Here is an 11,601-nt window from a genome sequence, read left to right as displayed (position 1 = left end):
TTTTGTTAATACTTGCTTAGTTATTTAATTATGCATATTGAGGTTTAAGACTTGTTGGTAAATATAAGATAATTGATAACCTTGGATGGACTAACCTGTTCTATTGATTATAGATTAGGATATTTATCTTGTGGTTAACTAGATGTGCATATTGAGGAATAGCGGTGGTGAATAAATAACGTTAAATAGTGACCTTGTTGAGAAATAATTGAAAGTGATGAAAATGGGGTAATTAGTGATCTTGATTGAAATATAGGGTCCTTGGAATGGCAGGTTGAAATATCTATGTTACTTGTGATTAAAAATGCAAAGGAAATTTATGGAGATTGTTAATCTTGAATAAAAGGTGAACAATTGTAGATCGCCGTTATAAAATCTTGATGGTATATTTGGGAGCTAGATCAGAACATTCATAATTTTATTAGTTAGTTATGATAATATATAATCTTTGATTAAGTCGCAGTCTTAGGAGGAGGAGGTGCAATAAGTTGTATAGATCTAGATTGTAGTTGTATCGAACACTCTTTCATGATGTTGTGATTTGTTATGCTTCAGGAGGCGACATGATCGAGGAACCTTTCTAGTGATTGCGGAGAACCAAATTTAGCTCCTTGAATCATTTTTGGTGAGCAGTAGCAGTCCCTTAAAGGGATCTAGCCAGACTAAAATTTTGAAAATGGTTTTATTATAGCTGTGAATTTTATAATGTTAGAGACAAATTTGTTATGAATGATTATTGCTGATATTGTTATGCTTAATGGATCGAGCTCACAAGCTGGTCATTGACGGAGCAGAGGGAAAATCTCCCGTACTCCCTATTTTGAGGTGAATTGCCATTCAAATATTTACTAGCCTCATCCGAGAGTAATATAGCCTTAGAGCTATGGATGTTCCTCTCAACCAGATTTCCTGTGCGCACATAGATTTAGGAAATTGATGTTGCTTTTAAACTTATGTTTTGAATTACTGTGCTTTGTTGTTTTGGATTGTTACTTCTCATTCAATTCAACCTGACTTCCTATTGTTTCCATGTTTTAGATTGTTTACAATTTGAAACCGGTCGGGAACGATGGGATAGCGGAGTTGATTAGAGTTTCAAGGATGTTAAATTGAGCTGAGCACGTTAGAATTTTGTAGTTGTGTATTGGGCTTTGGAAATTGTATATTAGTCTAGATTGTATTGGTTATGTTGGACTTTTATAGTGATTTTTATGATTACTTTGTATTTTAGTTAAATGTTTGGTTTGAGAATTAGTTGAGTTAGTTACGTTAAAGAATTGGTAACTCTTTTGCTCAAGTTTTGAAAGTGTGATTTAAGTTTCTTGGAAAATAAACCCCATGATGACTCTGTCTACTCAGTCAACGGTAAGTCGGATTATTACACCGTATTTTTGTGATTTCTCTCGTAATGTTACTTCAAGTAATAAGCCATATGAATGGGTGTGGCCTTATATGCACTGTCACAGGAATTCACTAATTGAATCATAAATTTTGATATTAGGTTAGTTTTTGAACTTAAAATACTTAATTTAAAAACATCACTAACTTATTTAGTTTTTACTAATCCTTGCATTTTAAATCATCCATATACACATTTTTAAACAATTTTTACTTAAAATACTTAATTTGACCCATTTCAACTAATCAAACACTCTTAAAATTTATATTATTCTTAATTTAACACCTACAAGCCTTAGTAAAAGAATTGTTTTAACTTATAAAATGACTTGATTAAATTTATTATTGCTATACTAATTATGTCGTACCTTATACCTTTTGCAATAAGTGATGTGCCTTTCAGACCTGCTCTTATTGATGCTATTATGCACACCTTGTCAATATACACAACTGTTGTGCCTCATTTTTTCCGTACAATTTAAATGAATTGTGAATTTCTTCCTTTGACGCTTAACGAAACACACTAATTACTTCATAACCGCTCCTAGCAGGACTCTTTATTTGAAAGTTTCTTTGACAACATCCCTCTGGTGTCCTTTACTTGGAGGGGTTATGGGTATAGTTTGTGCGTCATATACCCCAACCTTATGTCTCAACACAATTTATCGAGTATGATGGTATGACATGGTATGATACTGATTACTTGATAAAGGTACCAAAATAAGAATATTGCATTCTCGAGATATAACCCTTACTCGACATTCCAACTATTGTCCATAGCAAATACCCAATGGTGGCCTGATCAACCTTAAAGACCTGAGATCCCGTGACTCATGTAAGTAGTGACGAATCCAACATACTAGTATAAAATGGATCAAATACTCATCTTTATGTATATATTGAACTAACTCGTTTGTTAGGCTTCAGTGTTATATGTTACCCATTAAAATGGTAATCGATCAAATGAACCGAAACATGACATCGACAAACACGAACCTTGATTCCTCTTGCGTGTATGAACCTCATATGCCCCCAACCAATGTACGCTGAACCAAGATGTACGAAATAAAACCAATTCCGAAAAATGATACAATTAGTTAACCCAATTACCCTTTTGCAAATTTGCAAAACTATTGTATAACTAGTTACATTCTATGTGGAGCTCAAGTCTAAGCAACACATTTCAATCTCACAGTTTAGACTTAGAAAAGGATTTCCGCAAGAAGAAACGTCTTTGTCTCAGCTGCGACGAACTCGGGCAAAATGAGCAGCAAATAAATCAATGTCGACCTCAAAAATCAAAGTCCCAAAAGCCAAGAAAATCGTCTCACTGAGAGTTGGAAGAGAAGGGCTAGATATACATCATTGATCATACTTTAGGGCCAATCTACGGTGTTTTCATTAGCCGGCTAACGCCCCTTCAATATTTTTGAAGCCCGCTGCATAACTCGAAAACATCAGATGCCGCATTGCACAGTGTCGTTCCTTTCTCTACAAACATTTTGGCACCTGCCTTGTTTCGCTAATATATCATACCTTAACTTTAAACATTCTTCTTCTTGCATTTACATATAATAATACTACTAGAACCGCCGAAACAATGGCCATGATCAAAAACATGTTTTCACAAGGTTTTTCTCCGAATGCGTTCATCAGGATGCTGTCTTGTCCTTCCTGCAACATGAATGTTCGATAGAACTATATTTAAAAAGGGAGAATAGCTTATCAATGAAGTCTAAATCAGCTGCGGTACTCAACCAAATGCATGTATCGCTTCAAAACAATGGGGGGTCACAGACAAACAAAGAACCTGTACTCAACAGAGGGATTTCGGCGTAAAAAGGATGGAGAAACTATCGTGTCCTTCAAACTGCTCTTAAAAATGCAGCAGAAATAGGCTAATACTTCTTATACTACTTCTATTTGACAAGTCCTATGGTATGAAATGATATATAGGAATAAAATGTCAAAAGCCGAAACCCAATAAATAATGGATGAGCCAACTAGCATAGATTGCATAGTCCTAATACACCATTAACAACAACTAGTGTAACATAATTTGCTAGTTAGTTCGCAATCTGAATTCGCAATTCGCTCAAAATGCTTCAAAAATAACCTAAAATGGACCACAATTTGCCCTTTTCGATTCGCGATTCGTGAGGCGATTAGCAAATCATGTGACACTGACAACAACTAGACCTATCAAAATAGTTGGGTTCCGGGTCGGGTCCGTTCTTGGTCGGGTTCAGGTCAAGTTATTAACAACCCAGTCCCAATAAAAAAAGGTCAGTGGCAGCTTGCAAGAAGATGAAAACAAGGATTAGGCATAATATTATCGAAAATCATAAAAGTGGAAAATACAGCAAAACTACACCCCGATCCATTGTCCACCTATGGCCTAGAAAAGATTAGTGTCATTGAGAAAATTGAGTTTAAAGCAATAAAATGAGACTCCGACAATCTTTTCTTTCTTATTGTACATTGAGAATAGAAATGCTAAATGATTAAGAAAGTGAGATTACGGAACTTACCAACTTCTGTACTGTTTGTGCATGTTGCCTATCAAAGATATTTTGAGCGTACTTGTAAAGCTCCATATCAAGCCTATTTAGTGAAATTATCTGCTCAATCACCGATTGAGGTACCTGGTGTCGTGCCTGTAATGTGTGAACTTAAAGCGTCAGTGAACACTATTGTCTACAACCTACAGACGATACAATACAAATAACGTTCTGCTCAGCCATTACAGCCTAAAACAATGTACTTGATACTACGTTGATGCAATATTAAACAAAATCAACACGGCATTACGACAAAGCTAGGTAATGACGGAAATACATGTCATTGCACACCTCTTTTGTATAGTTGACGGGAGAAATTCTCTTAAGGGAATTAATTCGTCTCTGCGACTGTGACTTCCGCAAATTGGTAATGCACCCTTCATAAGCTTTCATAAGTTCTCCGACAGTCATCTTTTGAATGGGTGACCACAGAAAAGTTTTATGCTTTAGAAAAACAATCAGATGGAAATGACGGAATAGGACAATCAAATTACCAAGAAAATGACAATACAAGAGCAAGCTTACACTTTTTTTGGTCTTTCCAAACACTGGTGAAACCGTTCCTGGATTATTAACAATTGGATTTGGGATACTCTGCATTACAGATAGTTTGGAGCGTTGAAATAACTCAACAGTTCTTTAATTCAAGTAGTACATACAACATTCCTACTAACCTTGTGTTGACCTTTTTGAGATTCAAACTCCGAAAGCGACGAGCTTTCTTCTGCAAAATGAGATCGTGTCAAGAAAAACTTTTATGTACATCACTATAAGATTACTATTGGTAGCTACATAACAGGTGATTAAAATCCAGCCACATAGTTTTGTGTACATCCGGATATGGGTAATCCCTTAGAAAACGGATTTGAATCCGGGTCCATCTGGACAACCTGTTGCCATCCCTAGTTGGCATTTGCCTATAACACTATAGAATCTCATACATAGTAGTCTTTCCCGAAGCTCACCCCTACTTCCCAAAATGATAATGCTTTCCATATGGAAATATCTTGCATTTTGTGGTTCAGGACACAAACTTATTCTAAAAAAGGTAAATGTCTTTTCCCTATAGGATCTGGCAACTATTGTCTCTTTTTTTGGAGTGTCGGTAAACGAGCATACTAGAAGAGAAAAATGTTTTTACCATCTCTCACAGTTAAATATATCAAGATTCAAGGATGATTCCAGCCTCAGAAAACTATTGCTTTATAGAAATTGGTTTGCAGCATGGTGTATATATGGTAGAGAAAAATCGGAGCCCCCCTCCCCCAGTTACCCCCTCCAAACACACACACACACACACACAAAAGGGAACAAACGCTTTCATATAACTGACCTGTAATATTGTTAGCTTGATATTCCGTGCTAGAATTTAACCCTACTAACTGAGAAATGACCTGAGCACCAACTACATGTGCGAATGTTGTTGCAGATCCTTTATGGTCCTCAGTTAGTCCAACATACAACATGTTATCCAATCTCCTCTGAAAAGTTAGAAAAAAATTAGACAAAATGGGACTGCACCAGCTGTGAAAACGTCAAAGAAATCATGCTACCTTAGCCACTTCTAGTACGGATGTACCCAGGGAATGATACTTCTGAACGCAAGTGCGCACTTCATGGGACTCCGCTAAATTAGAGTTATTTGTAAGCCCAGCAACCTGCAGCGAGTAGTGGAGACAAGTTTAGTTGCAGTATAGATGCTAACAAGAGCATAAATCAGAAGCACAGAGACAAAAACACATCCAATATTGTAAATCACAAATAGAAGATCACAAAAGAGGACTAAAACCCAACGAAAAGACACTGCAAATCTTTGTGAGGTTTGGAAAAGGGAGGGAAGAGATTTTCCCAGACAAAAGGAAAAACATCAGAATCCAACAAACTAATTGGCAATTTCTGGAACACTAAATTCCGAGTATAAGAGATCCTAGGATACTCATCACTAGTGGAAAAAACCTCATCTGCTGTGTAACTTATGCTGCAGTTCTTTAAACACGCAGCATAAAACTGATGACAAAATTAGGAAAAAAATAAAGGGTATGCTGCAGTTGTCTGCAATGTAGGATGTTTAATAGCAGCATCGCAACTCAGCATCAGAAGTAAAATGGGTATAATTGCAGAAATTCAGAAACAATTTCAACGTCATCTTGTCAATGTTGGAGCTTTGGACTCCCTAAGAATAACTTGTCTAACCCTAACCCCCACCAGGTGCAATTTGCTTTCTGTGTATGTAATTTCAAGTACGTAGGCTCTAGCAATGCCGCCTGAATACGCGTGTGGAAATGCAAGCACACACAATACATTTTAAGGGGTGATTTTTTTTTCCTTCAAAACTACAGTAGTTCAACATATAATCACAAGGATTTTATCACTAGTCATGCATCAGAATTAAAAGTAAAGCAAACAAGCATGGAGCCTTGCATTTCATCCTTAGGCAAAACCATCGGAATGAAGCTAATTTCCATATTAGAAACAGCATAGACACAAGACCCACAAGCCACAATACTACAGCAACAACAACATCAATGGAAAAAGAAATGATAATGAAGATCCAAGAAAATACACCTGAAAAGTAGCTCCATTGTGAACGATATCTAAAGCTATTGGATCTTTGATGTATTGATGTAAAGGCATAGCATAGTCTTGCATGTTGTATGAGTTTTCACCTACAACATGATTTAGGTTGTCACCAAGCCTTGCATCTCTCTGTACATCAAAAACAAACCAAAGAATCAACAAGAGGTTAACAAGAGCATCAAAATCTAAAAATTTGAGGCCCTCAATCAAGCATTTACCCTAAATTTGATAATGTAAGAAAATGATGAATATAACATTATCAGGTTCATAAATAGAACAAAAGAAACCAATAATTCAATTAAAAAAACTCTCGAATAACATCATCAGGTTCCTTGCTCAATGCAAGTGAAACATCATTGAGAAGTATACTTGTAAACTATTATTAGTAAGTATAATATTAACTTTCACTGTTCCACCAAAGGCCCAAATCTACCTAAGCAAATTACAAGTTGAAATGGAAAAATCAAGGAACAAACATTCAAACAGCATAATGACCTTTGACATATTACTAATAAAGATAAAAGGAGAAATATTAATCATACCCTGGAAAAAAGGTCTTCTCTCATCCATGGAACCAAATACTTCCAAGGCCAAATATCTAGTGTGCTAACTACATTGTTTTTCTTTCGTATACGCCCAGCCATTTGTGTAGCAGAAGTTAAATTAGGATGCACCAAAAACCTAGCAGCTACCTCAATTGAGAATTCGTATGTACTAAATACACGATCAACAGGGTTTCTTAGTATTGTGACCACTGACGTTTTTTCCTTGGGAAGCTTGGTCATCATGCTATAATCATCATGAGTGACTAACAACCTGCAATGTGCTTTTCTGCAAGGAAATAGAGGGTACATTCATACTTAAAACACCATGACTAAAACGCAATCAGACAAGACACTGGGACATGTATGAGCTTGTACCAACATCAATAACTAACAAAGAGCAATTGGGTTGATAAGAATATAAGAAATCATTGAAAAGAATATGAATAGAATGAGAAAATGAAACATGTATGAGCTTGTACCAACATCAATTGTTTTTATTTCACACTGGAAGTTATTTCTTCCAATAAATCTTCTTTACATCAGAACAGGTCTAGTAGAATACCCATACGAAATCGTCTCTTTGGGTACACCATCCTCTTTGCATGATTGATCTTGACAGCTCAAATATTCAACAAATGAAATTCTTGGAGCCACAAGTCATATCACATCAATAGCTATGCATATAGCAAAGAAGAATCTAAAGATGTAAGACTAATCTCAAGTACTTGTCCAACTCATAGCATATGATGTTTGAGCTCCCACCATCAAAACCATATTAGATATTGCCACAAATATATAAAAAGAATTCACACCACAGCCATTATTTGCCTTAAAAGTGGGTGATAACAATCAATTTTGTCTCTGGAACATATCTATTATCCTCATCAAATGTTTTGTGACATTGTCGTAAGTTAAGTTACTCCAGCTATGAGTGTTGATTGTTGAGAATATGAGTACATACTACAAATTTAAGTGTGGGACAGGTCAAAGCTAAGATTTGGGCACGCTGTACATTGTACTAATTGGACACGAGTGTAGAAATACAGCATTTACTGAATAAACTTCTGCTTCTGAAATATTTTTGCCCAAGCTCTTCACGTGCAAACATGTGAATACACGTTTCAGCTTAACTTTATTGCTAGTTTTTGTCAAATTTCATCCTGATGCCCTTCATCAAGCACAAATCACATGAGGTTCTTATCCCTGTATTTGTATTTTCCACTCTAAAAAAAATGTTTTCAAGATAATTGGAGCAGTGGTTTGACAACTGAAGAGTTCGGTAAGGATTACATTGCCATGTCAGAATGTCAAGTGTCCCACTGGTGTATGCAAAGCAATTGAAGAGTCTACTCCCTCCGTCACCCTCAATTTCCCTCATTTTCTATTTTAGGTTGTCCCACTCTTTTTTCCTCATTTCTGTATTTGGAAAACCATTCCACTTGTTTTTAATCTCATACACAAATTTCAATTCTCTTTTAATGTCATCCACACAATTCATTCTCTTTCTTCATTTATTACTAAATTCTTATCTTCTGTTAAAAATCTCCCAATTTACAAATGAGGCTATTTCAACCAGACAAGGTAGTAAGTAACATGGGTCGTGATTTGGGATGGTACTTTTGTTCTCTATCATGAAACATACTTCAGAGTTATGCAAAACTGAAGCTTTCATGGTTCTACTCATTTGTACATCTACTGGTCATAATTTCCTAGAGCCTTGTACTGTTGTACAGAACATCTTTGATGAAGGATCAACTGACCAGAGAAAAGGAAAATACAGGTCACTCATTACAATACATCAAGCTAACCTCATCATTTCCAATATCCAAATCCTAGGTAAAAGCTATTTAGATAGGACCCATAAGGAAGTTCTACTATTTTCAGCATTGCTGGAATACAATTTAGAGCTACTTACCTCTACAACAAATCAACAACGATGCCGAGTCTTAATCTTTGGGGGTCGAGGTGGATTACATGAACCAAAACAAATATACAAAAGAGATGGTAGCTACTTTCCTTCAGTAGCATATTATTAAATTATCAATGGCATAAATTGAAAGGATGTCTGCAAGGAATGCATAGAAGACAATAAGAATATAACTGCATGTCTCCAAGATAACATAGAAGTAAATATTAATGCTCTAATGCCTAACATAAAAATAAAGATAATGATAAAATAAAAAAACATCGATAACAAGCTAAGGATAGAGCATAGAGTATAAAAAAGCATGGTACACATTAAAAGAAAATGCAAAAGATGATACCGTGGGTTGAACCGCAATTTGTCATAAGAACGAGGACATTCCAAATGAGACGCATACAACTTTTTCAAGAAACTGTAAGCAAGCAGAAGATTGGGTAAAATCCATTTGAACTCAACATTTATAATAAGTTCCTTAGTCAACCATTTGTTATTTACCAATGAAAATAGGTGCGTCCTCCGGTTCTTGGTACATGTAGAAAAAACAATAGATCACGAAGAGTATGTTTATTATCAACTGGTTGACTAAGTTGAGAAGTTGCCCACTTGTTTACAGCAAGTTCACAGCGCTTGTAGTCATCCTTAGTTGAAGAAACATTCCCCAGCAGAAACACTGATAATTGAAAAGGGAAAAGAACAATTAACACCCGGAAAATACCGAAACGAACTTATGCAATTCTAAAACACAAAACATTCAAGAAGGAAAATATAAACTTTAAATCAATATTACAAGGTTACTTTAGTTGCTAATTTCAACTTCACAAACTAAAACAACATCAATATCGAATTCTTAAACCCAACATATGGAATCAGCTACATGAACCAACACAGGCTCATATAATATGAAATCTAAACAACTCTCGCAAACCACGGCGAATCTAGTTAGTAAATGGTGGGTCAAACACTCATCTCTCCATTTGTGCTCAACGAACTCCGTTGTCACTTATGTGTATCAAAATTCCACATCACCAAGGTTTTAATCAAATGACATGGGCTATAGCCAAGGCACGCCCGCACCTAGATTCCCTCTTGCTCATCATCATCATCATCATATACGGTATATACCACACAAAAAATCAATCATGGGGTGTATGACAGCGGGCCATACCCTTATCAAAAGAGATAAGGCTGTTGCATAAGCGAGAATAAACTGCATATAAAACAAATGATCCGGTACACAGCCATGGTCTCTCTTGTTGGCAGAAATATATTATAATTCCCCAAATTAAAACACCATTAACTATTGCACTTGCATACAATTTCAGAATAAAAATCAAGAATAGCAAAGAAAAAGTAAAAGCAGCAACAGCACAATACCTGATCCAATAATCATTAACGGAAAAACCCATTTTAGAATTGACCCCATCAAACTCCAGCAAGAACCCAGTTGATTTCTGAAACAAACAGATTAAGCAATCATAAGTACAACACTTAAAATAATCAAAACTAAAATTCAACCAAATTTCTCCATAAAATCAATACCAATTAGAAGCAAAAGTTACCAAACTGATCAAACTGGGGAAGCAAAAGATCTGAGTGAAAGAACCCTAAATTTAAAAGGAAAAACAAAATTACATAAATGGAAAACAAGTAAACAAGAGTATGGAATGCCGGAATCTTGTGCTTGCAAAAAAATAGTGAGAAAGTGAAGGTGTGTCGGGGCAAGTACCAGACCGGAAGAAGAACAATTGGTTTGGTACCCGATAATTGTGGGGGCCAATCGCCAATTGGGTTTTACACTGAAAGAATAGAGAGAGGAATGGAGACCAAAAGGGAAATGAAGCTTCCTGGTTGGAAAGGAATGGAGTAATGGCAGGAATTTGAGAATGGAGTCCACTCTGGATGTCAACTCCGTTGACTAATTTAATATTTTAGTCAACTTTGGGTGAATTATATTGGGGATTTTGTTGCCAAATTGGGCAAATTCCATATAAGGGTTTTTTTTTAAAAAAAAATATAAGAACTTACATAGTTTTTTAAAAATTAAACAGCCAAAAAAATGATTGTTAACTTTTTTATGTTTGTGTTTAAAATATTGAATTTAATTTTTCTATTTTGTTATAGACTCGTTGAATTTATAGAAAAAATATACTATTACTAATGAAAAAACAAGAAGAGGATAAAGCATGACATCAAAAATGAACAACAACGATGAACTTTTATTGATTATTATCTTAGAGTCTAACTATTAAATTTTGTCTATATATAATTTAGTATTAATTTAATATCATAATATACGCATTATAAAATTATAGTATGAGCTATTATTTGAATATTGTAAGTATATATTATTAGTAGTAGTAACTTGTATATAATATTAGTATGCGATGACTTTGCTAATAATCACTTTTTGAAATCTAAATGATCAAATTATGTCTATGTAAGATCATTTTTTAAAGTATTAGTGTGAGCACCGTAAAATTATCATTTTAAGTCTTATTTGATTTGATAGTTGTAACTTGTAAGCATATGGAGTATTTGTTATCATTATGAGTTTGTATATAATTATTTTTAAGGGGTGATATTGATAGATTATATA

The 11,601-nt window shown here is 35.0% G+C and overlaps 1 protein-coding gene across 4 annotated transcripts; it reads right to left on the bottom strand.

The window, feature by feature from the left end:
- Positions 1-2,440: 2,440 nt before the first annotated feature.
- Positions 2,441-10,942, bottom strand: LOC130805987 (protein-tyrosine sulfotransferase). Of its 4 annotated transcripts, none has more exons than XM_057670866.1 (14): positions 10,732-10,942; positions 10,545-10,609; positions 10,380-10,456; positions 9,501-9,675; positions 9,346-9,417; positions 7,079-7,367; positions 6,525-6,665; positions 5,513-5,617; positions 5,293-5,440; positions 4,634-4,683; positions 4,485-4,553; positions 4,251-4,370; positions 3,930-4,055; positions 2,441-3,072 (listed from the first exon to the last, which is right to left on the bottom strand). In XM_057670866.1, exons 3-14 carry the CDS (start codon positions 10,426-10,428, stop codon positions 2,929-2,931), a joined length of 1,488 nt encoding a protein of 495 aa, XP_057526849.1. In that variant the 5' UTR covers positions 10,429-10,456; positions 10,545-10,609; positions 10,732-10,942; the 3' UTR covers positions 2,441-2,928. The 4 variants fall into 4 exon arrangements, with proteins under 4 accessions (XP_057526849.1, XP_057526852.1, XP_057526850.1 ...); XM_057670869.1 differs by having other exon boundaries at positions 10,565-10,609; XM_057670867.1 differs by having other exon boundaries at positions 10,570-10,609; positions 10,732-10,924.
- Between the last annotated feature and the right edge of the window lie 659 nt (positions 10,943-11,601).

The sequence above is a fragment of the Amaranthus tricolor genome, chromosome 2, assembly GCF_026212465.1.
Source record: "Amaranthus tricolor cultivar Red isolate AtriRed21 chromosome 2, ASM2621246v1, whole genome shotgun sequence".
Classification (NCBI taxonomy): Eukaryota; Viridiplantae; Streptophyta; class Magnoliopsida; order Caryophyllales; family Amaranthaceae; genus Amaranthus; species Amaranthus tricolor.
Note: the sequence above shows the minus strand (reverse complement) of the source record. Positions and strands in the feature narration are given on the sequence as shown.

Excerpts from the sequence above, each read along its gene's own strand:
- LOC130805987 (XM_057670868.1), bottom strand. The coding sequence starts at position 10,428 with ATGGGGTCAATTCTAAAATGGGTTTTTCCGTTAATGATTATTGGATCA. Across the intron at positions 7,368-9,345 it reads AAATTGCGGTTCAACCCACG|AAAAGCACATTGCAGGTTGT; the intron begins GTATCATCTTTT and ends ATTTCCTTGCAG. Across the intron at positions 4,684-5,292 it reads TCAAGCTAACAATATTACAG|AAGAAAGCTCGTCGCTTTCG; the intron begins GTCAGTTATATG and ends CTCATTTTGCAG.